Here is a 27,547-nt window from a genome sequence, read left to right on the forward strand (position 1 = left end):
AGGTGTACTATTTGTTGAATGTAAAACTAATGATCTGCTCTGTAAACTTTCACTCAATTCACAATAAAAACTTTAAAAAAAAGAGGAATAACAGAAAAAAAGCATCTAGAAATAAGATAATATGTATTTCTGTCTCATTCATGTAATCATGCACATATATGTAAAAAAAGTTTAGAATAATGTAACACTTGAGCAGTGTGAATGTATTTTAAAATATTTTAATATTTTTTAAAAAGATTGTTGTTTTTGTTAAGTACCATCTAGTCAGCTCTGACTCATAGCATAGGGTTTCCGAGGAGCAGCTGATGAGTTTGAACAGCTGACCTTGCAGTTCAGGCAACATTGAGGTCAAGTGCGTATCCTATAGGGCCACACCTGGACTTAGTTAACTTGGAGGCATTACACTGAATTACTAACACATGTAACCATTTCAGCAAGGAACCCTGGTGGCAAAGTGAGTTAAGTACTGGATTCCTAACCAAAATGTTGGCAGTGTGAACCCACCGGCTGTTCTGTGGGAGAATGATGTGGTAATCTGCTTGTATAAAGATTTATAGTCTTTAACAGGTAAATAATGTTATATACGCAAGCCTATAATAAAGGCGATTTGTGGGTAGATGCAGGGATAGATGTACAGGCTGAACGGGGTGGGAGGGAGAGTGGTGTATACCCACAAATACATAAAGGTTTGACAGAGGATATTTGTACATGAGTACTTACCTTTTCTGCAATACACCCATGGACGTGGTTGAGCAGACAAGGGACAAAGTTATGAAAATGTCTTAGACCTAACCCAAAACCTTGAGGGAATGAGTTGCTAGACCTGGGGGCTAAGAACCATAGTCTCAGGGATATTATGGTCCAATAGTCCGCAAAGACTATGTTCCACATCTTACTTTGGTGAGAGGTGATTTAGAATCTTCAACGTTTGTGAGTGGCCATCGAAGGGGCAACTATTGGTTTCTCACCATGCAGGGGAAAGATGAGTGAGGACAATGAAGGCTCATGGAAACCATTAGTCCAGTGGAACTGTGGATCTCATGACCCTGAGGTCAGAACTAGACAATGTCTGGCTACCACTACCAACTTCTCTGAAAGGAATCGTATTAGAGGGTCCTGGACAGAGTGGGAGAAAAATGTGGAACAAAACTCAAAATCATAAGACTAGGTTTATTGGTTGGATAGAACTCGGTGGAACCCTGAGATTATGGCCCTTGGTCACCCTTCATATCTGAAGCTAAACTCATTCTCAGGGTCCCATTTCTAGCCAAAAGTAGATAGTTCTACAAGGGGGACAATAATAGTAGTGAGGTACAAACATCTGAGAGGAATCAACCAATTGAGATCAAAAGGGCAGTACTTACTCAAGAACGAAGTTCAGAATGTGTGGGACAGAAGGAGGAATGGAAACAGGAAACAGAGGAAGGAAGTGGTATAAGGAATGTTTCACTGAAGAGAATGCAACCAGGGAAATGAAAGAAAATGTGTAGGAACTGTTGATTGTAAAACTGATGATCGGCTCTGTAAGCCTTCACCCAATTCACCCTAAGAAGTTGGGAAAAAGGATCAACCGCTTTGAAAACCCAAGGGAGTAGCTCTAGTCTGTGCTATAGGGTCGCTATGAGTCAGAACTCGACAGCCATGGGGTTTTGGGTTTTGGTAACCATTGCAAGAGGATATATTATTTTTTACAGTCACTTGCTTAGAAGATGGATAGGGCGAGGAAGATTTACATAAAAATGTAGGCCGCTTCATCTCAAAATAACCTAAAATTTAACATTATAACATCAGTGTCATAAGCAAGGTGAGACAACTTCCTAACTGCAATTGATTTACAAATAAATAAACATACTGGTACTTTTGTAGTATGTATACACGTATGTACATATGAATGTATTTTTAGCAGGCATTCCTTACTATAAATTAATCAGTACAAATGTTTTTTTTTTCCTTTTTGGTTAAAGCATTTTTACTGACTTCTTCTTCAGATATTTCAATGCTGTTGTTGTTAAGTGCTGTCGAGTCAATTCTGAACCCTAGCGACCCTGTATAGGCTTTTCAAGGAGCAGCTGGTAAGCTTGAACCACTGACCTTGCAGTCTGACACGTTAGCCCACAGCGCCAATAATACTCTTCAGTCTCTGGTTAGTACAGAATGAGCACTACAGCTGCTAATGAAAAGGTACTGGCGGGTCAGGTCTACTTAGAGGTACCTTGAAAGAAAGGTCTGGCAACCTGCTTCTGAAAAATCAGCCATTGAAAACTCTGTGAAACAAAGTTCTCCCCGGACACACCCGAAGGTCACCATGAGTTGTAGTTGACTCTTTCTTCAAATGCAAACTTAATTTTGAGTAAGGTTAGCTAAAGAGCCCGAGGTTCCTTGTGAAAAACAGCTCTCCAAACCTGAGTCTTTACCTGGTAGAACCGGACTGACTTCAGTCTCTGGTCCCTGGAAAGTGGAATGATTCCTCTTCTCTGTGGTTGATAACACAGGAGGCTGATTTGGGGCTGTAGCTTTCTGGTCTAGTTCCAACAAGGAATGTCCCTTTGCATCTTGACTCAGTCCCATGGTTCTTGCCCGGGCAGGATTAGCTTCTGTGTGAGTCACCATCCCGCGGCCAAGGTTTACTGAAAAGCAGAAGAGCTGCCATTAGTTCTTGGAGTTCTTTTCTGAACTTTAACTGGAAACTCGCAAAATTAGCGATGAACTTATTGTGACAGATATTTGGGAATAATAGCCTATCTATCTAAGACATACTTGTTGTTCAGTGCCGTTGAGTTAGTTCTGACTCATAGTGACCCTGTATAAGGCTTCTGAGAAGCGGTTGGTTGTTAGTCTGAACCACTGACTCTGAGGTTAGTAATCCAGTACTTAACCAGGATGTCCAAGACATACTAGAACCCCATAAAACACGATTCTCTAATTTTCAAACGCCAAGATACATGGAGATCTCCAAAGAATGCTGGGCTCACAATTATTGAAAGGAGACAAGAGAGAAGGAAAGCCTTCCCTAGAGTTGGTGCCCTGAATTTGGACTTCTGCCTTCTTGGTACATCACTGTAGGATCAGCACTGGACTGTGAACCACAAGGTCAGCAGTTCAAACCCACCAGCTGCTCCAGGGAAACCTTACACAGAGTCACTATGAGTCAGAACTGACTAGATGGCACTTAACAGTCTCCTAAACTGTGAGAAAATCCGTATCTGTTAGTCAGAGCCAGCCACCTGTGGCACTGCTGTTATGGTGCTGGTGTGCCGTGGAGTTGGTGCCGACTCATAGTGACCCTGTATAGGGTATCCAAGGCTGTAAATCTTTATGGAAGCAGAAAGCCTCATCTTTCTCCCATGGAACAAACATCTGGTAGTTTCAAACTGCTGATCTTGAGGTTAGCACTTCAACTCATAATGACTATCTACCAGACAGAATTTAGTACCAAGAGTGGTGTGTTGCTCTAACAGATACCTAAAATGTGAAAGCAGTTTTGGAATTAGGTAATGGGTAGAGGATGAAAGAGTTTTAAGAGGCCTGGAGTCCTAGTGTGGCACTGTAGGATAGCACTGGAATGCTAACTGCGTGGTTGGTGGTTCAAATGTACTATATGCTCATTGGAAACCCTAACCAGGGTTGCTACAAGCCAGAACTGATTGAACAATAACAGTAAAAACCTAGGTTCTCTTGCAGATGCCATGGAAAAGGTACGCATCAGGGTTGTATTCTTTTACTATTATCTATAAAATCTGTATACTGAGCAAATAATCTAAGAAGCTGGGCTATATGAAGAGGAACACAGCATACGGATACGAGGAAGACTCATTAACAACCTGCAATATGTAGAAGGCACAATTTTGCTTGCTGAAAGTGAAGAGGATTTTAAGCACTTACTGATGAAGATCAAAGACTTCAATATGGGTTACAGTTCAACATAAAGAAAACAAAAATTTTCACCACTGGACCAATAAGCAACATCATGATAAATACAGAAAAGATTGAAATTGTTAAGGATTTCTTTTTATTTGGATCCACAATCAATGCCCCTGGAGGCAATAGTCAAGAAATCCAACAATGTACTGCACTGGGCAAATCTGCTACAAAAAAACCTCTTTAAAGCATTAAATGGCAAAGATGTTACTTTGAGGACTAAGGTGTGACTGACGCAACCCATAGTATTTAAATCACCTCATATGCATGTGAAAGACAATGAATAAGGAAGACCGTAGGAAAATCAGTGCAGTTAAATTATAGTGTTGGCAAAGAACAGGGACTACACATGGGCTATCAGAAAAATAGACAAGTCTGTCTTAGAAGAAATATGGCCAGAGTGCTCCTCTAAAGCAGGGATGATGAAATGTACTTTGAACATGTTATCAGTAGAGTCCAGTCCCTGGAGAAAGAGATTGTGTTTGAAGAGCATTAGCAATAAAGATGAAGACCCTCAACAAGATGGACTGACACAGTAGGAGTAACAATGGGTTCATATACAGCAATGCTTTTGAGGATGGCACAGGAATAGACCTGAAGGCATCTAACAACAACAATTTTCAAATGGATCATCTGTTCTCTCTTATTCCAGTATACACTAGTGCTATCTGGCAGTGTTCCACTGCTATTCAGAAGTTTTCGGGGTTTAAGTGTTCAGAAGTAGCCCACCTCTCATCTCTAGTATGCCTTACTCTGGAAGCTCAGCTGAAAGCTGTCCACAATGGGTGTAACAATGTGGACATTTAAAATGTTGGAGGCATAGTTTCCAGCACCACAGCAACATGCGAGCCACCACAGTACAACAAATTGACAGATGAGTGGGTGCCAGAAGATGAGCCACTCAGATTGGGAAGCACTCAATATACAACTGGGGAGAAGCTGCCTCCTCAAAGTACAGTTGACCATGATGATGCAAATGGAGTAAAGCTTTCAGGACCTTCATTTGCTGCTGGGGCACAACTCGAAATAAGGAGAAACAGCTGTAAGCATGCATTTGCATTAATAATTGGAACATGGAATGCACGAAGTATGAATCTAGGAAAATTGGAAGTTGTCAAGAATGAAATGGCCCCACAGGACAGAGTAGAACTGCCTCACAGGTCTTCCAGAAGCTGACTGACAGGCCTTTTCTCATGTGGAACAGCTAGTGTGTTTGAACCGCCAACCATTAGTTAGCAGCTGACTGCTTAACCGTTGTGCCACCAGGGTTTGTAGAGGCTTACAGTGAATTTTTACTTAAATCATACCTTTTTCACATCATGTTAAACCTAAAACCAGGTAGAAGAAAGACAGTAGAGACAATAAGGCGTTCCCACTTTGTGGTACCATCACAGCCATCCCGATTTCCTCCCGTTGGTCCCTTTTGTCTGAAAACATCAGGTGGCCCACTCACACTTTTGACAGAAGGTCTCATCAGACCCATCAGGACACTGCTCCATTCCATCGCAGGCCAGAGTGATGTCAATGCAACAGCCATCGTCACAGAAGAAGTGGTAGCGTGAGCAAACCTTCAGGCATCCTGTTTATAAACAAATCTCATATCACAGGAGGAAAGGACAATGAAGACTTCCAGAGACCATGTGTATGATGGAGTCTCTGCTTGGCTAAGTTTTACTGAAAGGACCACAGGAGTCAGAATCGACTAGATGGCAACGACACAACACATTTATAAAGAGGAGCTGGAGTAAGGTTCTGGGCAGGTTAGAGGCTCTCTTCTTGATCCTCCTGGGTTCATTGGAATCTTCACCTCAGGGCCATTCTCTAAGCTTTCACTGTCTACAAGGTAGAGCAGAGGGGCAGCAGTTCTGGTCTCCACCTGAGTTTCATCCCTGTGGTCTCACTCGACCCCCATCCATTCATCTCATCCTTTAACTACTGTTGTTACTTTAAAGTACTGTCTAGTCAATTTGACTCATTGTTTTTAGGTGCCATCATCTTGGTACCGACTCATAGTGACCTTATGCACAACAGAACGAAACACTGCCCGGTCCTGGGCCAACCTCACTATTGTTGCCACATTTGAGCCCATTGATGCTGCCACTTTGCCAATCCATCTCGCTGGGGGGGTCTTCCTCTTTTTCTCTGACCCTCCAGCTCACCAAACATGATCTCCTTCTCCAGCGACTGGTCCCTCCTGACAATATGTCTGAAGTACGAGAGATGAAGTTTGGGTTTGACTCATAGTGACCCTGTTTCTGAGGCAGAAAGCCTCATCTTTGAGCTATTTTGTTGTTGTTAAGTGCTGTCGAGTTGGTTTTGACTCATAGCAACCCTGTAAAGAGTTTCTGACGAGCAGTTGGTGAGCTTGAACTGCCAACTTTACAGTTCAAATCAGTGTTGCAGTCCAGAGCATTAACCCACAGTACCACACCAGGACTGTGGGTTAATGCTCTGGGCAGCGCAATTTGTTGGAGCTGCATGCATTCTCTTGAAAGACATCTCTCCCTCCTTCAGATTAAGTCAGTTTTCCTAGACTTCGCCTCACAAGGATTGGGTGGCTGGTGCTGGCAATGCAGACTAAAGGGACCAGGCTAGGATTAGACTGTAGGGAGTTTCATAATTTTCTAGGGACAGAATGGACTAAATAATTCTCCTAGAGACATGAGAGAGTAGCAAATAAATGTTACATTCCACAGGGAGCAAGAGAAACAATGGGTGATTATGGAATATACACCCGAGAAAATGCTTGGATACATATTCTATTGAAAAGCAGTTAAGTCAAAGAGGTTGGCAAAGGTGACAGATCTGCATGCCAGGCAAACTGAAGGTATCTGGAGCCAGGAGGAAAAAGAGGGTAAAGCCAAGAAGTGGTACTGGGTACATGCCCAAAAGACTGAAAAGGAGGGACTCAAACAGATAATTGTACACCAATGTTCACTGCAGAATTCTTCACAACAGCTGAAACATGGAAACAACTCAAGGCGTCTGTCAGCAGATGAAAGGGGAAATAAAATGTGGTCTATCTACAAATGGGATACTATTCAACTTTATAGAGAATTGATGTTCTGATGGAAACTATCACATGGATGGCCTTGAAGACAGTAGACTGAGTAAATAAGACAGAGACGAAAGGATAAATACCGTACAGTCTCACTTATAGGAAAAATTTACAACAGGCAACTGCACTGAGGGTAAAGTTTATTGGTTACCAGGGGCAGGCAGAAGCGGGAAGTAGGGAGTTGTCACTTAAGGGATACTGCGTTTCCGTAAGGGTGATGAAAAAGTTTACCAATGGATAGTGGTAATGATGGTACACATGGTGGATGTAATATCACTGATTTGCACACATTAAAATGGTTAAAATGGCAAATGCTTTGTTATATATATTGTTGTTAGGTGCTGTCGAGTCGGTACTGACTCATAGCAACCTTATGCGCAACAGAATGTAATACTGCCCGGTCCTATTCAATATTTTCGTGCTAACAGTGTTCCACAGCTATTTATAAGGTTTTCAGTGTCTAAGTATTTGGAAGTAGTCTGTCTCTCCTTCTTCCTAGTCTGTCTTAGTCTGGAAGCTCAGCTGAAACCTTTCCACCATGGGTGACCCTGCTGGTATTGAAAGTACCTGTGGCTGAGCTTCTGGAATCACGGCAACACGCAAGCCACCAGAGTACGACAGACTGACAGACGAGTGGTGAGATGTATATGTATGTATTTCATCACAAGAAAACTTAAAGAGAAGTGGTAGTGGAAACTCTCGGAGGAGAAAGAAGCAGCAAAGAGCCTGAGGTTTTGACAGTGAACTTGGACCGAGAAAGAAGAGTCAGCATTAGCCCCAGAGTAGGAGATGGGAGAAAAGATCAAGGGAGTTGTGTGAATGAATGTAGGGTACAGTGACTGGTCACATATGTTCATTGTATGACATGAATATCTAAGCGCTCAAGGTTTTCTTTACTTCTTGGTAGTTTTAGGAGCTAGAACCCCAGATTGGTTATTTCTTCATCTATTTCTAGATTTCTGTTGCTGTTAGGTGCTGTTGAGTCGATTATGACTCACAGTGATCCCACGTGACAGAGAACCACCCTACAGGGTTTTCTGTGGCACTGGAGGGTCAGCACAGGGTCACGATGAGTAGGAGCCAGCAACATAGCAACTTGTTAAAGGGTTTCCTAGGCTGTAAATCTTTGCGGGGGCAGAAAGTCTCATCTCATGTTTCTCCTGAGGAGTGGGTGGTGGGCTCAAACTGCCAATCCTGGGACTAGTAGTTCAGTGCTTATCCTATAGCACCATCGTGCATAGAGGGGAGGGGTGTTCCAAAAAGCTTGTGGGAAAATTCCATTATCATTTTATTTTATAACTTTTTTTTATTGTGAATTGAGTGAATGTTTACAGAGCAGATTATCAGTTTTATATTCAACAAATCATTTACTTTGTTTCATTTCAATGATTACAACCCCCCTCAGGTATTATCAGGTAGTAGTATTTACCTCTATCCCCTTTAATTATCGCACTCCTCCTTGTAGAATTAAAATAGAATTAAGAGAAAATTCCATTATCTTTTAGTTCCATCTTTCCACACTCTGTTTTTGAAGTCCCCCTTGTACACACATTTCACTGGTTGTATTTCTCTAGAGAGCCCAAGTTAAGACACCTGGCACATCGCTTCTAAGATTACAGGGACGCAACCTTATGGGCCAGTTCAAACCTGTGTGATGAGTTGGAATCCACTAGACAGCATCTACACAACAGCAACATTAGCATTTAAGTAGGGGTGCCTGCTTGTCTATTTACCCTAGAAGGTGTCCCCCTTGGCTATCAACATCTATAATAACAGAGGAGAGGAGTGACTCTCTTCCTACCTCTGCTTCTCGGTGTCACCCTGTGGTGTTCTATTAATTTTACTTCACAGCATGAGATTTTAATCTAATCCATGCAGCATATGACTCGGCTCTTTTATTGTCTATATGAGGTACACACACAAGAGGCCTCTTAGGAACCCAAAGTGATTCACATCACTCTGCTACTTCAGATACATTTTACTGTCACCTTAGAGAAAGGCTACAAGTTTATAACTGGCAATAGACCTTTGGAACCTGGAAAATCGGCCTGGGTAAATAAGCTAGGCAAACAACAGCTGTGAGGTGTTAGCCACCTGCTTCTTTCGGTGCTGGCGGAGACTGCCGAGATTTGTAGAGAAGACAGGACCTATCTGTTTCTTCTTCTCAGGAGGGCTATAGTTAGTTTTCCTACTAGAAAACATGTGAGGCAATCCCTGCAGAGGCTAGAACGAACCCGGGAGATGGGGGCGAGCAGATACGTGGGTGAGTGGTGTGGGCTGAAGCCACAATGCGCTTCCAGTGGCCAGTGCGCATGCCCACCACGCCAAGGTGCTCAACAGTGTGGCTACTGCTGTTGTTTGTGGAAAATATATATGTAACAAAACATTTGTCATTTCAACATTCTGTTGCTGTTGTTAGATGCCATCCTAACAATGAGTGAGGTACCAGACCTGAGTCAGTTCTGACTCACAGTGACCCGATGTATAACAGAACGGAATACTGCCTGGTCTTGCGCCATCCTCACAACTGTCATGTTTGAGCCCATTACTGATGCAACTGAACCAATCCATTTCATTGAGGGTGTTCCTCCACCTTGAAACAAAATCCACTCCTGGTGAAAATGAGTCATGAAAAGAAGGAATGGATTTAGGGCCCAACCTGCTAATATAGGGCCTAACCTCTCACACCAGAGGTGTCATTATCCCCAATACAGTGGGGTCTGCTTCTGTTTTTACATTTTCAGTAGATTCTCTCATTCCACAGCGACAAACAGGAAAATGGAAGAGCCTGTGGGGGGCACAGTCAGGACATACATCCCAGCCCCCACACCATCCTTCCACACCCAGCTCGGAGGGGACTCTGTCCTCACCTCCTGCGGAGTAGGCCGACGGGAGCACAGTCACTGAGATGTTGTCAAAGCCTCTTTGACCCGCAGTGTCGGTCACGGTCAGCTGGAAGGTGTATGTTCCTTCTTGTAGGTAGGACAGCTTCAGCATTCCTGAGCGAGGTACCTGATGCCCAAACAGGAAACAACATAGGTCATGAGGAGACCTGAGGCACATTGTTTAACATGCTCCCAAACTGGATATCAGTGCCATGCTAGCAGTGGTCCCATGACCTGCCTTTCCAGACCTGGTCCACTTACCATTTTAGCTGGCTGGTCGCACCTTGAATTCATGCTTTCCAGCTTTATCTGGGATGACAACACCCTCAGCTGACAATCCCTTTACTTATCCATGGCAGCTGCTGTTCCAAACCTGTAAGTCCTCTCCTAGCTCCCCACCCAACATGGAGTCCATCCCTTCTCTATCACAAGGAAAGATGAGAAGCCGGTTACCAGTGATTAGCTTCATCACCACTGGCACCTTCTTCCCTCCAGTCTCCAGGGACCAGCTGTTTTGCCTGTGCTCCAGGCCAAAACCTTTGTCTGGTCCTCGACTGCTTTTCTCTTGAGATTTTCAAAACACTGACTCATTTCTATTTCAGATGACTCCCCTATTACTATGCTCAAGTTTCTCTTGACTGAAAAAACCGGAAAGTGACAAATAACCTACTCTTTGAACTCTACTACAGTGTGACTTCCTTTTCAGCACAGCGCCGCCTCCTGGAGTTGTCTGGATGGCACATGCTGTTGCTGTTTCTCATTTTTTCATTTCTTCTTTTTAAAAATTGTGGTAAACGTTCATGTATAAAAAAATGGGCCTTCTAACAATTTTCACATGTACAGTTTAGTGACATTAACTATGTTCACCATGTTGTTCCATCCTCACTGTGATCCGTTTTCCCAATGACTTTTTTTTTTAATGTTTTATTGTGAATTATGTGATAGTTTACATGGGAGAACATTAACTTTACATTCATCCTATGATATATCATTTCATTGCCATGGTTACAATCCCTTCCATGCATCATCAACCAACCACAGGGTATACCCTGCAAGTCTGCCCACCAGTCGTCAGCACATAGCCCCTCTCCCTCTCGGGGCTAGAGTTCCCAGCCGCTCCATCTCTCCATGTCATCATTTCTGCCTCCATCTCTGGTGTTACTGCTTCTCTAGGTAGCGTCCTGCTCTCCACTCTTCTCCCTTGATGGTCCCAGGGCCCTCTGCTCCTAGATTGCAAAGCCAACCACTTGCCTCCTTTTGCTACAAAATATCTACCTTTACATTTCCAACCCTCACAGTCAGTCGTATTAGCAGTTATTCACTATTGTATCACATGACTCTTCACTTATTTGACTCCTTTCCCCATGATTCCATGAAACGACTGACGAAACTCACTAACTGAGCCAGCAAAGGTCATCTTGTTTTCAAATTCACTAGGTGTTTGGTTTTTCTCATTATTAACTTCCCTAACGGGCCCTCTTTCTGCATCTAACAATGCTGGTCACTCTGTTCTCAGGGCATTCTTCCTTCCTTGGCTTCTGTTCCCTGCCTAGACCCCTGACCAGTCTTTGCCAACAGCGCTCATGGGCTTCTCTTCTGCTCACTCTTAAACCAAACCCCCACCTTCATCCTCGGCTCTTCTCATAGAGTTCTGTCGGCAACTTCCTGACCATGACAACCGCAGTCGCTTCCTAGTCCTGTTGTGTGGGGCGATTTGGGGGATCACTCTTGGAAACTCAGTCTGAAGATGGTTTCTTCAGGCCTCCTGTGATTCTATTAACTGTTTAACAGTCTGTTGTAAGATAATGGCTTTCTGCTTGAATATCCCACCTGGATATTGTTTTCTGCGAATGAATACTGACTATTAGACATCCTTAATACACTGATGCATTAATGATGTTTCAAAGTGCAGAGGGCTGCCCTTTGACAACAACCATCTGTTTGTTTTTATTAATGAAATCCTAGAATCTAGACTCTCACATGGAACCTTGACTTAGAGGATGTGCCAGCACTTCACACTCACTTGGAGAATATTTACAATCAGGTAGGTAGAGGCAACAGAATGAGACATAGTCACACTTTGTTGTTTTTGTTAAGTGCCGTTGAGTTGTTTCACACTCATAGCGACCCTGTATTGGGTTTCTGAGGAGTGACTGGTGAGCTTGAACCGCCAACTTGTGATTCCAGCCGACCATGCAGTATTGTGCATTAACCCACAACGCCACACCAGGACTCCTAGTCTACTTTAGGCTACGAGCCTCTTGGGAAGATACAGGCTTCTGGACTCCAGCTTCCGAAAGCCAGAGACCTGGACATCTGCACTTGATAAGCTCAGCCAGGCGATGCTTATGCAGGTGAGGTAGCAACCACACTTAAAGAAACATAGGTGAAGTTGTAGGTCCAACAGACCTACCGTGTACCAGCTGTGTGACCTTGTATAAGTCACTTAACTTCTCTGAGGCTCAGTTTCTTTGTCTGTAAAATGTAAGTAATAACAGCATGTATCTTATGAGGATCTAATGAGATCTAGCCCACGTGAAAGAGCTAATACAGGGCCTGGCGTGTTGTCAGTGCCAAATATTCCCAGCGCCTCCATTGGTGGATTTCCTTCTCGAGTCGAATGATGTTTCCCAGCGTCTACAGATAAGGAAGCAGAACCTCGGAATGTGACTGAGACTGTGGCAGGGTTGAGACCTCCTGTTGCCTAACAGTGGACACTGGCTGCAAGCTGCCTGTCCCTTTCCTTACAAAAGCGTTAAGCACCGTCCTGTGTTGTTTGTTTCAAAGACACACAGGTTGTGTTCACTGCTGTTCCTTGCCTCAGGCCTCCGACCCTGGGAGCATGCCTGACAGGGGTCACTGATGTGAGCGCTAAAAGATGAAAGAAAGCTAACGATGACACAAGACAACTTTAAAGCTTCTGAGTGGGCAATTGAACCTAGAAGTCAGTGCATCCTGTGCTACCAGGGTCAGTCCGAGAGCAATCTAGAGTGATAGGGAGTCAGACGAGCAGGATGTGAACCCAGGCAGCACTGTGGTTTGAAACCACTGTGTCCTATTCCGTCCCTCTACTCTTTCCCAGCTACAACCAATCCCTCAGGAAATTCTGTCAGCTTGACCCTAAAAATTACAGCTTGAATTTGACCACTCCTCCTTACACCCACAGTTACTAGCCTGGTCTGAACACACCCTGTCTCTCTCTAATTTTACTGTGATCAAATATAGACACCTGATTTACTCCTCTGTGACCATTCAATGGTATTCACTACTTTCACAGAGTCCTGGTATGGTGCTGCAGGATAATATACTGGACTGTAAGGTCAGCCACTCCTTGGACACCCTATACAGGGTCAATATGGGTCAGCACTGACTCGATGGCACTTTACAACAACTATTACTTTTACAGTGTTGTGCAACCATTGCCAGTATCTATTTCAGAACTTTTCATTACTTCAAACAGAAACTCCATACACATCAAGCAGAACTGTCCGCCTCCCCACCCCAGCCCATGCTAACCACTAGCCTACTTTCTGTCTCTATGAATTTTCTTATTCTAATTATGTTCAGTGGATTATGAGCTGGGCTGCTAAATGCAAAGTCAGCAGATTGAAAGGATGAGGCTTTCTGCTCTTGTAAAGACTGACAGCCTCGGAAACTCTATGCAGGGTCGCTGTGAGTCGGAACTGACTCCACGGCACATAACCCCCACCACCAATTATGTGCAGTAGGTAAGCCGGTGTGTAATTGGTTCTGATTTACATAACGAAGTAACTGATGTGCACAATATCCATCTTTCAGTAAGTTTTTGTTACTAAAATAATTTTGTTAAATCATTTTAAGCATCTGCAGTGAATTCATTGCTGATTTATGAATTCCAAATATCCCTGAACATCTTTATACACGTGTCCTTCTCCTACATGTCATATTTTGCAATCTGACGTCAGATTGAAATGAATTATGTTTCATGCTCATGAAATGCATTATCATCTAGTGAGGACCCTGAAAGATCTTCCTGCATTAAGATACATTACAGATGAATACCCAGTTAACAGTGGATTTCTGCTTAAAACAGCTTAAAACAGGGTGCAGATCCTGTTTAAAAGCAGCAGATATGGAACTTTTAAATCAGGAGGGCAGCCACTTGGTTCTGACTAATCACTCCTCCTATTCTTCATGAAGGAAGATGACAAATTGGGACAAAGAAGCTTTTCTACCCAGCATAATCCATGCACTGTGTACATGGGACATGGAGTTCTGGTGTGGTGCTGTGGGTTAATGTGCTGGACTGCAAGGTCGGTTTGAACAGCAAGGTTGGTGGTTCAAGCTCACCAGCCACTCCTTAGAAACTCTATACAGGGTCACTATGGGTCAGAACTGACTTGACGGCACTGGACAACAACAACAATGCGCACAGAATAGGAGAGGACACACAATCGATGCTACAAAGCTAGTGATTGTTGTATCATAATGAAACTGGCAGCAAGAATCCTCCTAGGGTAATAACTTCATTGAATTTTGTTGTTTTAAAAATACCTCAACGGGCCATTTTGCTGTGGAGCCTGGGCTTAAAGCACAACAAAACAGAGGGTGATGCGGCTATTCTACCAGGAACAGGAGAGAAGTGATGCTGGGTCCATGGGGATGGTGCTGAGCAAGGGAAAGGAGAGGAGAGAGCAGGGCTTAAGAAGGGCCCATCGTGAGAAGTGCTGGATGGTAGAAAAGGTCCAGGGACTTCAGAACAAAGGTTTCCAATGTTAACTACTTTGCTAACTGCCCTTCCTCCACTCCTAACCACCTTCAAAGTCAGCCACACATATCAGCTATGGGGGGGAACCTGAGGATAAGGTGACCTTATTTCTTTTTGGGTTGGTACTGAGTAGGAAGAATATAAGTCACAGGAGGTAAGATACAACAAACAGAGACTCAGGGGAATTAGAACATTTGAGGGGGCCTAAAAAAGGAGCTCTGATAGCGTAGTGGTTACGAATCGGGCTGCTAACCTCAGGGTCAGCAGTTCGAAACTACCAGCGGTTCCACAGGAGAAAGATGAGGCTTTCTGCTCCCGTAAAGATTCACAGCCTTGGAAACCCTGTACAGGGTTGCTATGAGTTGGAAACCGACTCCATGGCACATAACAACAACTACAACAAAAAAGTCTGAGGAAAAATGAAATGAAAAGACAAATGAATTTTTTCCACAAACATTTTGAAGTTCCTTCATAGGAGTCAGAGGTGAATGGGGAGATGTGGGCCTACCTCAGATCCAGAAATAGCAGGTGGTCACAAGTACTTACATTAAACATTAAGAGAACCCTTGGGTACTTGCTCAGGAGGTATATGATTTTTGTTATTGTTTTTCCTCTGTTGTTCATATAATTTTTGTCTTTCCCAATAAACTGTCATGGAAAGAAACTACGATGATACTTCTTCTAGCTGCCTCACAATCCCTAGCTTAGTTCTGGATACGTTATAGGTTTTCAGTAAACACCTACAGGTTGGTTAGCAGCCTTTAATGTGACTGGTTCGCTGGTGAAGGGCTCGGTGAAGGCCAGGCTGCTTGTCTAGGTTTCCAGTATCAAAACCTGATCTTGTTGGGTTGCAGTGGTTGTTACTGTGTGCCAGGGAATCAGTTCTGACTCACAGTGACCCTGTAGACGGTTTCTGAAAGCAGCTGGTGGTTTGAGCTGCTGATCTTGTGGTTAGCAGTCCAGTGCTTATCCTGCAATAAAATTCTCCTGCAGTACTGAAAGACCACCCTGAGTGTTGTCTTGAAAGCACAAGACTAACCCCTTTTCCTTATCAGCAGGAATACTGTTCCATGCAAACTATAATCTGGATTAATTTCCAGTATACCAGAGAAAAATCCCAGTGACAAGGGGTCACAGGCACAAAGGAAAAATGGGGGCTGCAGTTTATTCCTTTGGCATACAGAATCAACCCCAAACCAAACCCTCTGCCACAGAGTCAATTCTGATTCATAACAACCCTATCAGACAAACCTTTTTCCTGCCAAAATTTATAACGTCTTTCACGGGCTGTACAAAATTATTAACTTAAAAATTAGCTTGCTATATTTGGTCAAACATTTAATTAACTCACCCTTAATGTGATGGCTAGAGTTCTGGTATGGTGCTGCAGACTACAAGGTCAGTTTGAACTGCAAGGTTGATGGTTCAAATTTAGCAGCTGCTCCTTGGAAAGAAACCCTATACAGGGTCGCTATGAGTCTGAACTGACTCGATGGCGCTTAACAACAACAACAACAAATGTGATGGCTGGCACTGCAGTTATCTTGGCAGGGCCAGACCCACCCCTGCTATAAGACACAGTGGAATTGCTCCCTAGTGTTTTAAGACGAAATCTTCATAGGAACAAAGAGCTTCGGTTTTCTCCATGGAGCAGCTGGTGGGTTTGAACTGCTGATCTTGCAGTTAGGAGCCTAACTCAAACCCAAACCTTGTTGGTATTGTTGCTAAATGCCCTCACTGGGGGCAAAAGAGATGAAGTGGATGAACAACCATGTTGGGGGCAGGGGAGGAGTTTCAGGCCTAACAGGAAGAAGGAACTTAAACAAAGCTGGGTTTTCACTGTTTGACAGTTAACAGCTTGAAGGAAGAGCACACTAACACTTGAGCCAGCTGGATGACACACTCAGGAAAAAAATGATTTGGGAATCCCCACTCTCCTGCTGGAAATACTGGACTGTAAAACCAGGCTGCCCACCTTAAAAAGAGCAGATACATGGTCCCTTAAAGGTGGTTAATTATTGTTAAAATGAAGTCTAAAATGGTAAAAACCATGGCTCCCACACAAACACAGTATGGACATGTATTAAATCTTTAACTCACTGATTACAGAGAGACTTAGCAAAAGGGTCAAAAGAGAATCTGCAGAGCAGACACACACAAGCAACTGAAAGTGCTGAAAAAAAAGTTGCTGTCAGATGCAAAAAAGGAAACAAAGTTCCTAGAGAGGAACTGACTAATAAGTTACTATGTAGGCCCCAAACCAAACACATAACTGTAAGTCGATTCTAACTCACAGTGACTCAGTGGGACAGAGTAGAGCTGCTCCATTGGGCTCCCCAGGCTGTAATCTTATGGAAGCAGACTGCCACATCTTTCTCCCGAAGAATGGCTGGTGGATTTGAAACGGCTGCTTTAACAACTGTGCCACTAGGGCTCCTCCCATGAAAAGACAGCATGAGCCTTTTTTCTTTAAAATGTCTGAGAATTCTTGAGCAGTCAACTAAAACCTGCAAAACTGAGGGTAAACTTCAAACCCAGGGACCCAGACCCCTATTTACTTAGTAGAAAAACACATTTATAGAGTAAACCAATTTTTTATTTTGACAAGTCATTTTATACTTTTTCCATTTTATATCTCTCTGCTAGTCAACTGACACAGAGTGTTAAGTGCTTGGCTACTAAACAAAAGGTTGGTGGTTCGAACCTCCCGGCTGCTCCTCTGGAAAAAGATGTGGAAGTCTGCTGCAATTAAGATTGGTTGTGCTGTTAAGTGCCATTGAGTAGGTTTCAACTCATTTCGACCCTGTATAGGGTTTCCAAGGAGTGGCCGGCAGGTTTGAACTGCTAAACGCTGTAGTTCACACCGATCTTGTGGTGAAGTGATTATCCTACAGCACCACACCAGGACTCATCACAAATCCTACGGGGCAGCTCTACTTGTTTATGTAGGGTGGTTATGAGTCGATATTGACTTGATGACAGTGGGTTTGGTTTGAGGCATTTTGGGAATACAAGTGGAAGGTCATTACTAAAGAATGCTTTACTGAAATGTCGGTTTCCACGCACAATGGCAAGGGGATTTACCTTCATGTCCACTGAAGGGTCACCTTGCAGCAGCGTCCACTCATACTGGATGATGGCGTGGTCATCTGTGCTCTCGCGGCCGTCCAAAGTCACCCCATCCGTGGGCAGATGCACGACCACATCCTGTCCGGCCTTGCTAATCGGAGGCTTATCATCGTCTATGAATGGAAATACGTTATTCATGGAGAGGTGATGTTCTATTTTTCTGTAACTTATTAAGAGAGAGATCTTAAAATCAAAGACAACAGACAAACTAGGGAAATATATTTGCATATGAAAAATACTTATAAAAGGGGGCCCTATAAATGAATGAAGATCAACAATTCAATAAGAAAATGGATTGGATACAGTATGAGACAGTCTAATGCATTATAATGGCACAATCTAAAGCAAGATATTGAACAATATGTTTATTATGAGACTATGTGTGTAAACACATATGTATGCTGTTGCTGTTAAATGCTGTCAAATCAGTCTGACTCACAGCACTCCTGTATAAGGTTTTCGAGGAGCAGCTGGGGGCTGACCTTGCAGTCCAGTGCATTCGCCTGTAGTGCCACATTAGGACTCCAAACAGGTGTGTATATGCATATATAATTCATTAAGTACCATAGTTCTGGTGTGGCACTGCAGGGAAATGCGCTGGACCACAAGGTCAATTTGAACCACAAGGTCGGAAATTCAAACCCACCAGACACTCCTTGGAAACCCTAGACAAGGTCATTGTACAGATACCCAAATATGCAACCAACTCAACAACACTTAACAACAACAACAACAACAACAACAACAAACAAGTACTATATTAGTGGTGTCTTCTAGGGAGATAGAGGGCATGAAGAGAAGGGAGACATACTTTCTACTCTAAATCATTTGCCCACATTTAAAAATAATGGATTCGTCTAAACTTCCAAACAAATAAATGTATGCACAAGAAGTATGGTAAAGAATAAATATCTATGAACCAACAGCAACAACAAAAAGAGAGGAATCTTATTTGCTAAAACAGATGTGGTCCAACAGAGAAATGTTAACAGAATATAGATTAACTGAAAGTAACTTCTTATTGATCTTCATTGTGTTCTGTTTACCTAATAAAACGAAATAGAACCACCCATTTGACCTAGCTTTGATGGCTTGAAGATCACAATGCCTCTAAAAGAAGATAAAAAAAAATCTGATAAAGGAAACAAGTGTAAATTGCTACAATTTGATGAACTTGACCTATGTTTATGAATGTAGTAGCTCAAAATACCAACTGAGAGGGAAGAAATCTTCATCCTACTTCCTCTGTATGCAGGGGTGATAGTAATGGGCAATGTAAGCATTGGCTACCTAAAATGGGGGGCAATAAAGGCACAAAGTGACTGGCTTACAAGTTTTCAAGAGAAGTTTAGTTTCAGAGTATGTGGGGTGGGGTGGGGGTAGGGGGGAAAGCAGAATCTCCACTGAATGGTTTTCATCTTGTCTAGACAAGTCTGGTGAAAGGAGATGGGGGATAAGATTCTTATAATTCAATAGTGAGTGACTGTTATCCTGACTAATTGTGACTGTCACAACTGTAAAGGTAGAAGTTTTGTAACAAAAACAGAGAAGCAGTTAATCTTACAGTCCAGGCACAGAGGACCTTAGGGCCATCAAGGGGGAAGAACATGAGTGGAATGTTGGACTCTATTCAGAGAAGCAGTGAGATCAGAGATGCAGGCAGAGATGACCTGGAGAGATACAGCAGCTGAGCACTATAGACTCATGGAAAGAGAAAGGCTGTGTGCTGGCAGCCAAGAGGCAGGCTTGCAGAATGTACCCGTTGGTTGTTTAAATGATTATATATTCCTGAGTGTTTTGGTGTACACCCCACCAACCAACCAACCAACCAACCAACAAAACCCAGAGGGAATAGAAGCAAATACTGTTGAATGATGATACACGGAGGGTATTGAAATCATTGCAATGAAACAATGAGTATAAAGCTGAAGTTCTCCCATGTAAACGATCACTTAATTCACAATAAAAACTAAAAACAAACAAACAATCAAAAAAACAACTTAACCTAGGGAGCAGATCTACCATGGTACTTATTAGCACAAAGTAGGCATAAAATTTTTTTTTAAAAGAAAGAAATAGCACCATATTATGAATATGGAATTTAGCCATCATACATGCAGATGGGAGGCCTGGTGATACAGTGGGATAGGCATTTGACTGTTAACCACAAGGTCAGCAGTTCAAGCCTATTGACTGCTCTGTGGGAGAAAGATGAGGCTTTCTGCTCCCATAAAGGTATAGAAACCATACATAGGTCGCTATGACTCAGAACCGACTTGAGGGCACACAACAACAACAACAACATGTAGAGGCGGAAGTGTGGAGTGTTGGCTATTGGAGGCAGCTAGGACGAAGTTGTGGGTATACTGGGGCCCTCTACTATATAAGTCTGGAGAAGTTTTATTCTTTAGAGTGAATTTTAAACTTAATTTATAAATGACTTAAGTTCAAAGTTCTATTAAGTGAATTCATATATTTATTAAAATGTTTTAAAATTTTTTAAAAAAATCACCTCTAATACATTTTCTTTTTCCTTGTCCTCAAATTGTTTTAGTAGAAGTGATACAATCCTTGCTGTTAAGTGCTGTCCAGTCGATTCTGACTCATAGAGACACTGTATAAGGGTTTCCGAGGAGTGGCTGGTGGATTTGAACTGCTGACCTTGTGGTCCAGTACATTATTCTGCAGTGCTACACCAGGACTCCATAAAGTATCCTAAGAGGGTAGGGAGGAATAGGAGTCCTGGGGTGGCACCGTGGGATAATGCGTAGAACCACAAGGTCACTTTGAGTCACAAAGCCAGCATTTCAAACATACTAGCTGCTCCTCAGAAACCCTACACAGGGTCACTATGAGTTGAAACTGACTTGACAGCACTTAACAACAACAAGGAAAATATATTCAGTTTGGAAAGTTAAGTCTTTGGATCCATATAAAATCAAGGTTACATGGAAATTCTCTGGACTACAAATTTTCCTCTAGGAAAATGGAAGAGATTCACAGATTCTAAATCAATTTTTCTATTAGCAGTTGCTATTCTGAGTTTCTGTTGAGATGACCTGCAGTAGCAAAATGTAGTTACACCTTTCATCCATACTGGTACTAAATAATTTAAGACTAATGATGTTCACTTAAATATGAATACTTGGCTGACAGCTGCAGAGAAGATGGAAGGCACAAACTGTCTTAGAAACCATGTCAAAAATATCACAGTTGTGAGTAGTTTTATTGATTTAAGCTTATTAGTAAATATATCCAGATGTACACGTTTTAAAGAAAAGTAGCAATAAAACTGGAAAAAATTCTACAGGTCCTTATAACCCACCCACTACACCCACACCTACTTCTATAACCCACCCACTACGCCCTCACCCACTACTTCTATAACCCACTCACTACACCCTCACCCACTACTTCTATAACCCACCCACTACGCCCTCACCCACTACTTCTATAACCCACTCACTACGCCCTCACCCACTACTTCTATAACCCACCCACTACGCCCACACCCACTACTTCTATAACCCACCCACTATGCCCACACCTACTTCTATAACCCACCCACTACTTCCTCCAGTGCCAGAGTGCTGGTCTGAAAGGTGGTCTCGGCTTGTTCCTCCCTGACACCGCTGCGGCTGCCCTCTTCTGACTCTGGGAGCCTATCACTTTCCTCCACAGCTGAATCTGTTGCTAAGCAATCCCCTAAGGGATGTCAGTCAGTGCCTGAGCTTTGGGGCTAGCTGTACTCCTACAGTTTCTCATTAGCAACAGAGGTTGTTGTTGTTAAGTGCTGTCAAGTCGGTTCTGACTCACAGCAACCCTGTGTATAGAGTTTCTAAGGAGTGGCTAGTGAGCTTGAACCACTAACCATGTGGTTCCAATCGACCTTGTAGTTCAGTGCATTAACCTGCAGTGTAGTCACTCTCAATACTTTGGCAGCTAGCATGATTCTTCTGGAATGCCAATCTGATTGGGTCGCTTCCCTACTTAAGAAAAACCCTTCAGCAAGTCACCATTACCTTTGGATGTCCCAGGGAGGGCCCAGCCCTCCAGCTTCATCTTCTTATCTAGAGATCCTTTCAATGCTGAGCACCACACAATGGATGAGAGGCACATGGGTCTTAGAGCGATGGCTTTTTGGGATAGGAGCTCTTGTAGGGCTGCTAACCTCAAGGTCAGCAGTTCGAAACTACCGGCTGTTCTGTGGGAGAAAGATGAGGTTTTCTGCTCCCATAAAGATTTACAGCCTCAGAAACCCATGCAGGGTCACTATGAGTCAGAACTGACTCCACAGCACATAACCACCACCACCAGGCTGCTTCCTTCATAGAACACATACATTATGACCCTTTCAGGGAACTAGGCTATTGCCAAGGAGGATGTGGGTCTGTTGAGAAGATAGGTCCTATTTACAGTCATTTGAAACACTGAGGAATAATAACTCTGATTTAAAATAAGCCAGGTAAGCAACTTCCTGTTTAAGAAGAAACTTGTTCGTTTTAGGCCTCGGAGCAGAGATTCAGTGCCTGGTGTCTTTATTCTGCTTTGACCCTGGGTTCCTGATCCTCTTCACAGTGTCTTGATTTTCCTTAGGAGCTCTGGTGATATAGTAGGATAAGCACTGGACCTTTCCTTTGGTTCTGAAAGGCTCATTGCTTTTCACACAAGTTCCCATTGAAGTGAATTTCAATTACATATGCTATTGTTGTTGAGTGCCATGAAGTCAGTTCCGATTCACAGAGACTCTGTCTAGGGTTTCCAAGGAGTGGCTGGTGGGTTTGAACCACCGACCTTATGATAAGCCATCCAGTGCTTATGCTACAGTACCACATCAGGCCTTCTCAATTACATATAGTACTTTATAGTTCTGGAATGCAACTCATTGGTTATACATTACCAAGCTAACCCACAACCATCAAGTTGATTCTGTTAATAGGGTTTCCAACTCGTAACCACTATGCCACCATACCTCCTTAAGTGGCATATGTCGTTGTTGTTGTTGTTAAGTGCCGTGGAGTCAGTTCTGACCCATAGTGAGCCTGCACAGGGTTTCCGAGGCTGCAAATCTTTACAGCAGCAGAAAGCCTCATCTTTCTTCCGCAGAACAGCTGGTAGTTTTGAACTGCCGACCTTGAGGTTAGCAGCCCGATTCGTAACCACTATGCTACCAGTGGCATATAGCATTAGGCAAATCTGCTGCACAAGACTTCTTTAAAGTGTTGAAGAGCAAAGATTTCAGTTTGAGGACTAAAGCACTTCTGATTCAAGCCACAGTATTTTCAACAGCCTCATGTGCATGTGAAGGTTGGACAATGAATAAAAATCATACAAGAATGGATGCATTTGTGTTATGGTGTTGGAGAAGAATATCAAAAGTACCATGGACTGCCAGAAGAACAAATAAACAAATCTGTATTGGAAGAAGTACAACCAGAATGTTCCTTAGAAACCAGAATGGCCAGACTTCATCTGTCATATTTCAGACATCTTATGAGGAGGGATCAGTGTCTGGAGAAGGACATCATGCTTGGTAAAGTGGAGAGTCAGTGAAAAAGAGGAAGACCTCCAACGAGATAGATTGGCACAGTGGCAGCAGCAATGCGCTCAACTGTAACAACAATTGTGAGGATGGTGCAGAATGGGGCACTATTTCTTTGTATTGTGCATAAGGTTGCTATGAGATGGAACTGACCTGACAGCACCTAACAACAACAACAAGATGCTATTTTATACACAGAAGAATAATATGATTGACTAACCTGCTTTACAACACATGGCTGTGAACAGAAACTTAACGACAAGGAAGAGATTCTAGAATATGGATCTGTGCTACTTGGGCACAAATAAAATAGCCATGGCTGAGAAATTAGAAGGGAACCATGAAGTCAGTCCCATGACCCAGCCAGGGTGCTACAGTGATATCATGTACACATGTGCTGCCTCTATAACTCACTATGTCCACTTTGATCCTCACCACAACCTGAGAAGGATGGCAGGCAGGCACTGCAGTTGCAAGAGGATTCGCAGGGACTTGTATGTAGAAGTGCTGAGTCTCAGGACCAGAATTCAAGACACCTTTCTCAGCATCCTCCACTCATACCTGCATTCTCTTAAAACCCTCAACATCCACCTTGTCAGTCCTCCCATGGGAAATCCAAGGTCCTCACCTCTGCCTTCACCTCCAGATTGCCAAGCACTGTTGGAGAAAGCACACAGAGATGAAGCTGTGTGGCTGAACAGAGCTGCCCCATAACCTGGTCCACAACTCACTGTGTCTGCTAAATCTTCGTGCATGTGGAGATTACAGTCTGTAGTCAAGCCAACATCTCTGGACTGTTAAGAGGCTAGAGTGAGTTCACATACTTAAAGATCTTAGAAGAGGACTTAGCACCAAACTCAATAAAGGTCAGCAACCAACCAGGCTGATCTGATGGGTTCCTTTACAAATTTGTGCGTTCCCAACTGGCCCCTCACCATAGCTTCATGATCTTTTTATTTGCTTCAAATAATCCTATAACAGTTTCTCTGCAAGAATTTTTCAAAATCATCACATGGTCCTTTAGCCTCCAACTCCACATGCTCACAAGATTCAGAAAAAGAAAGAATGCAAGAAGGAAAAATTCAGCAGTCCCAGGAGCACACAAAACGCCAACAGGTTAAGTACCCAGGCAGGGACAAATAGATCAATGGTGATTTGCCCTTTGCCCCACCTCCAAAGATAAGTTAGGATGCCCTTGAGCCTGACTGTATCTTTCCACATTTCCATATTGCTGGGGACACAAAGAAGCTAGAATAGCAAGATCTCCCAGAAACTAGTACCAATCCCAGTGGGCATCTATTGTCATCCCCGAACGTGGACTAACTAGAATTCCTAGAAACTCCTCTTAGGAGAGAGGAGAGCAAGGAATTCAGTAGAAGGGAAAACAATGCAGAAACTACTACTAGTAATTTCTACCGAGCTAATTTTTTTTTTTTTAAATGAAAGGTCTTATTTTCCTTTTGTTTTCCCCTGGTTTATAAGCATGCTCCCTTTGGCAATGTCAGTTTCTTACAGACATGCTAGTGAAAACAAGGGAAGGGAATTTTGTTTCTTTGTTGTTGGGATCCTTTTGTTTTTATTTGGGCACAGAAGGGTGTGTGTAACAGGCATGGGGCAGGGCTCAAAGATGCTGATGTGGATCCAAGTGAAAGTGTCACCTCCCCCACTACCCCATTTTAGAGAAAATTTCAGTGACTATGTGGCCAGCTGGTCTTCCCCAGTGTCTGCCTCAAGGTTGGGCATTTACAGGGTGACCCTGTGATGTCTGCTCTCCTGACAAGGGTTCTGAGCCTCCTCTTCCAGGAGGTGGGAAGGCAGACAAGGAATGATGAAAAAAGATTTTCAGCCTCTTCCGTTTACACCCACAGGATACTGGAGAATCTCCTCCAATTTCCAAAGTGGTGCAGACTCCTTCCACCCTCCTCTCTAACCTAGCTAATGATCTAATGATGTCATTCTTGTGTGATCACAAATCAGCCGACGTCAGAGTATGATTCAAAGGCCAGCTGGACCCCAAGCAGGCCCAATCAAGAGTTTATACTCTTAGTGACTCCCATCTCTTGCTACAATTTTTTTTTCACCTCCTATATGTGTATTGACTCTCCTCATTCAGAGCACTTGAAGAAAACAAAACCACCAACTAAAAAAGATCATTTTTAGCTCTTAAAAAAAAAAAAAAGAACCAGGCCGTATTTAAACTGTCTTCTTTTTAACTATAACCAAGTACCATTTTTTCACTTCATAAAGTTCCTGAGGATCTGTTGGGCCCCATATCACATTACCTGGCACATTTTCCTTCCTATTTTTGATGGATGAAAGCAACTACGGGTTGAACGATAAGAATCTGCGAGAGTCACGCTAACAAATGGGGGTGAATGTGATGAGCATCTAATTAGATTTTGCTCTTGCAATTATTTGATACAAATCACACCTTATAAAAACCCCTGAGACTATAATAAACGTTTACTTTTTTTTTTTTTTTTGCTATGAGCGTCTCACCTTCTTTAACTCGAATTTCCTGAATCTTCCCAGATCAACCTCTCTCTTCAAGCCTTGAAAATTTCCAGAAGGAGTCCACTGTGCCTACCTCTACCAATCTACCTGTACTTTTGAGAAAGCACCTTTAAGACTGCGAAATCAGACTCTCCCCTGGAAAACAACTTGGAATGAGGGTGTCTCATCTATGGACAGCAGATCCCGCCGGCCCAGCTTACCGAGCAGAGGGGAGGTGGCTGGGCCGCGGGCCGCAGGGCCTCCTGGCTCGGTCTCCGGCGCGCGGCTGAGGCTGTAGCTGCTGTAGCCGCGGTGGGGCGAGAACCTGCAGACGCTGCGGCCGCGCGCGGTACAGTTGAAGAGGTAGCAGCCGAGCGCGGCGGCCGCGGGCCTCCGGGGCCGCTCCACCACCGCCACCGAGCAGCGCGGCTCCGCACAGCAGGCCGCCACACACTGGCGCCAGCCCCGCACAGCCGCGGGCGCCCGCAGGAAGCTGGCACCCGCCGCCAGCGAGTCCTTGGTGCGGATGATGGCATCCGGCATGGCGCTGTAGCTGCCGCTGCCCGTACCCGGGCAGCTCTCACGGGAGCCGCCGCCGGCGTGCAGCTCCAACTCCAGCTCCTCCTGCGGCGGCTCCTGACGCAGCGGCCGGCGGAACTCCTGCAGCAGCTGTCCGACGCCCGGGAGGGGCACCGCCCGCGGCTGCTCTGCGCCGCCGCTCCGCAGCCACAGGCAGAGCAGCAGCAGTCCGCGAAGCGCTCGGGGTCGCGGGGTCCGTTGGCGGCCCGAACCCGAGCTCCTCTGGGCCACGGAGGCCATGGCAGCTACGGGCGCGGTGTGGGTGGCAGCCCCGAGAGCCGGAGGAAAGCTCAGGGTGCGGTGCACCTGGGACCCGGATGCTCCCCCGAGACGGTGGGCGCGCGGGCGCCGGTGGGAACCACAGCCGCGGAACGCATAGCCACCTCCTTGTCCTTTCCCGGGGGTCCGCGCCTCTCCGCCCGGACCTTGGGTGCGCTGGCAGTGGCCTTGACGTGGATAAGCACTGGGAGCGTGAACAGTGGCCACGCCGGGCGGGGCGGGGCGGGGCAGGGCGTGCGGAGCGTGTGGGCGGGGCAAACTGGCGACGACCTCAGTGTGGATCAGCACCCAGAGTGAGAATAGGGACCGCGCGGGGCGGGGCGCGGAGTGCGGGGCAGGGCCTGTGCAATGGGGTGGTGCGAGGCGTGGCGCGTTGGCGACCGCCCCCAGGTGAAGGAGCACGCAGATGCGAATTGGAACCGCGCGTGGCGTGGCGTGCCGAGCAGGGGCGTGGCGTGCCGAGCAGGGGCGTGGCGTGCCGAGCCGGGGTACTAGCGGTCTGGTGGACGAATAAGCTTGGGTTTGTGTTGGGAGCGTGAACAGTGGCTTCCCTGCGCGCGCCCTAGCGGCCAGAACTTCTCAGGTGATAGAAAAGCCTGGGGCAGGCGGAGAGGAGGAGCTGCTCTGGGAGCTCCCGGGGCGCCCCGCCCCCCAGGACAACTGCACCCTGCGGCCCAATACAGCTGGGCACTGTGCCCGCGCAGGGCAGAATTTATGTCGGCTTTATTATCAGCTCAGTGCGTCTGCTTACAGGGACCCAGGCACTCTGCTGGAGCTCCTAAAATCTTGTGACCTTGAGAAGGGAGGTGCTCACCAGGGGAACTGCGAGGCACCGTCACCAGCCTGTACCTCCAACATCTCCGACAGTTCTCACGTGTGTCTCAAGGTGGACTTCAGCTGCACACAGGGAGAGGAGC

The 27,547-nt window shown here is 44.6% G+C and overlaps 1 protein-coding gene across 1 annotated transcript in view; it reads right to left on the minus strand.

The window, feature by feature from the left end:
* The window catches only part of LRP11 (low density lipoprotein receptor-related protein 11), a 41,267-nt gene extending 14,676 nt beyond the window's left edge, over positions 1-26,591 (minus strand). Inside the window, exons 1-5 of the mRNA XM_006872070.1 lie at positions 25,994-26,591; positions 17,693-17,850; positions 9,847-9,988; positions 5,372-5,497; positions 2,415-2,627 (exon numbers count right to left, since the gene is read on the minus strand). Coding sequence (XP_006872132.1) covers positions 2,415-2,627; positions 5,372-5,497; positions 9,847-9,988; positions 17,693-17,850; positions 25,994-26,591 — 1,237 coding nt within the window. The remainder of the gene's footprint in view (positions 1-2,414; positions 2,628-5,371; positions 5,498-9,846; positions 9,989-17,692; positions 17,851-25,993) is intronic.
* Between the last annotated feature and the right edge of the window lie 956 nt (positions 26,592-27,547).

The sequence above is a fragment of the Chrysochloris asiatica genome, unplaced genomic scaffold (assembly GCF_000296735.1).
Source record: "Chrysochloris asiatica unplaced genomic scaffold, ChrAsi1.0 scaffold00182, whole genome shotgun sequence".
Lineage (NCBI taxonomy): Eukaryota > Metazoa > Chordata > Mammalia > Afrosoricida > Chrysochloridae > Chrysochloris > Chrysochloris asiatica.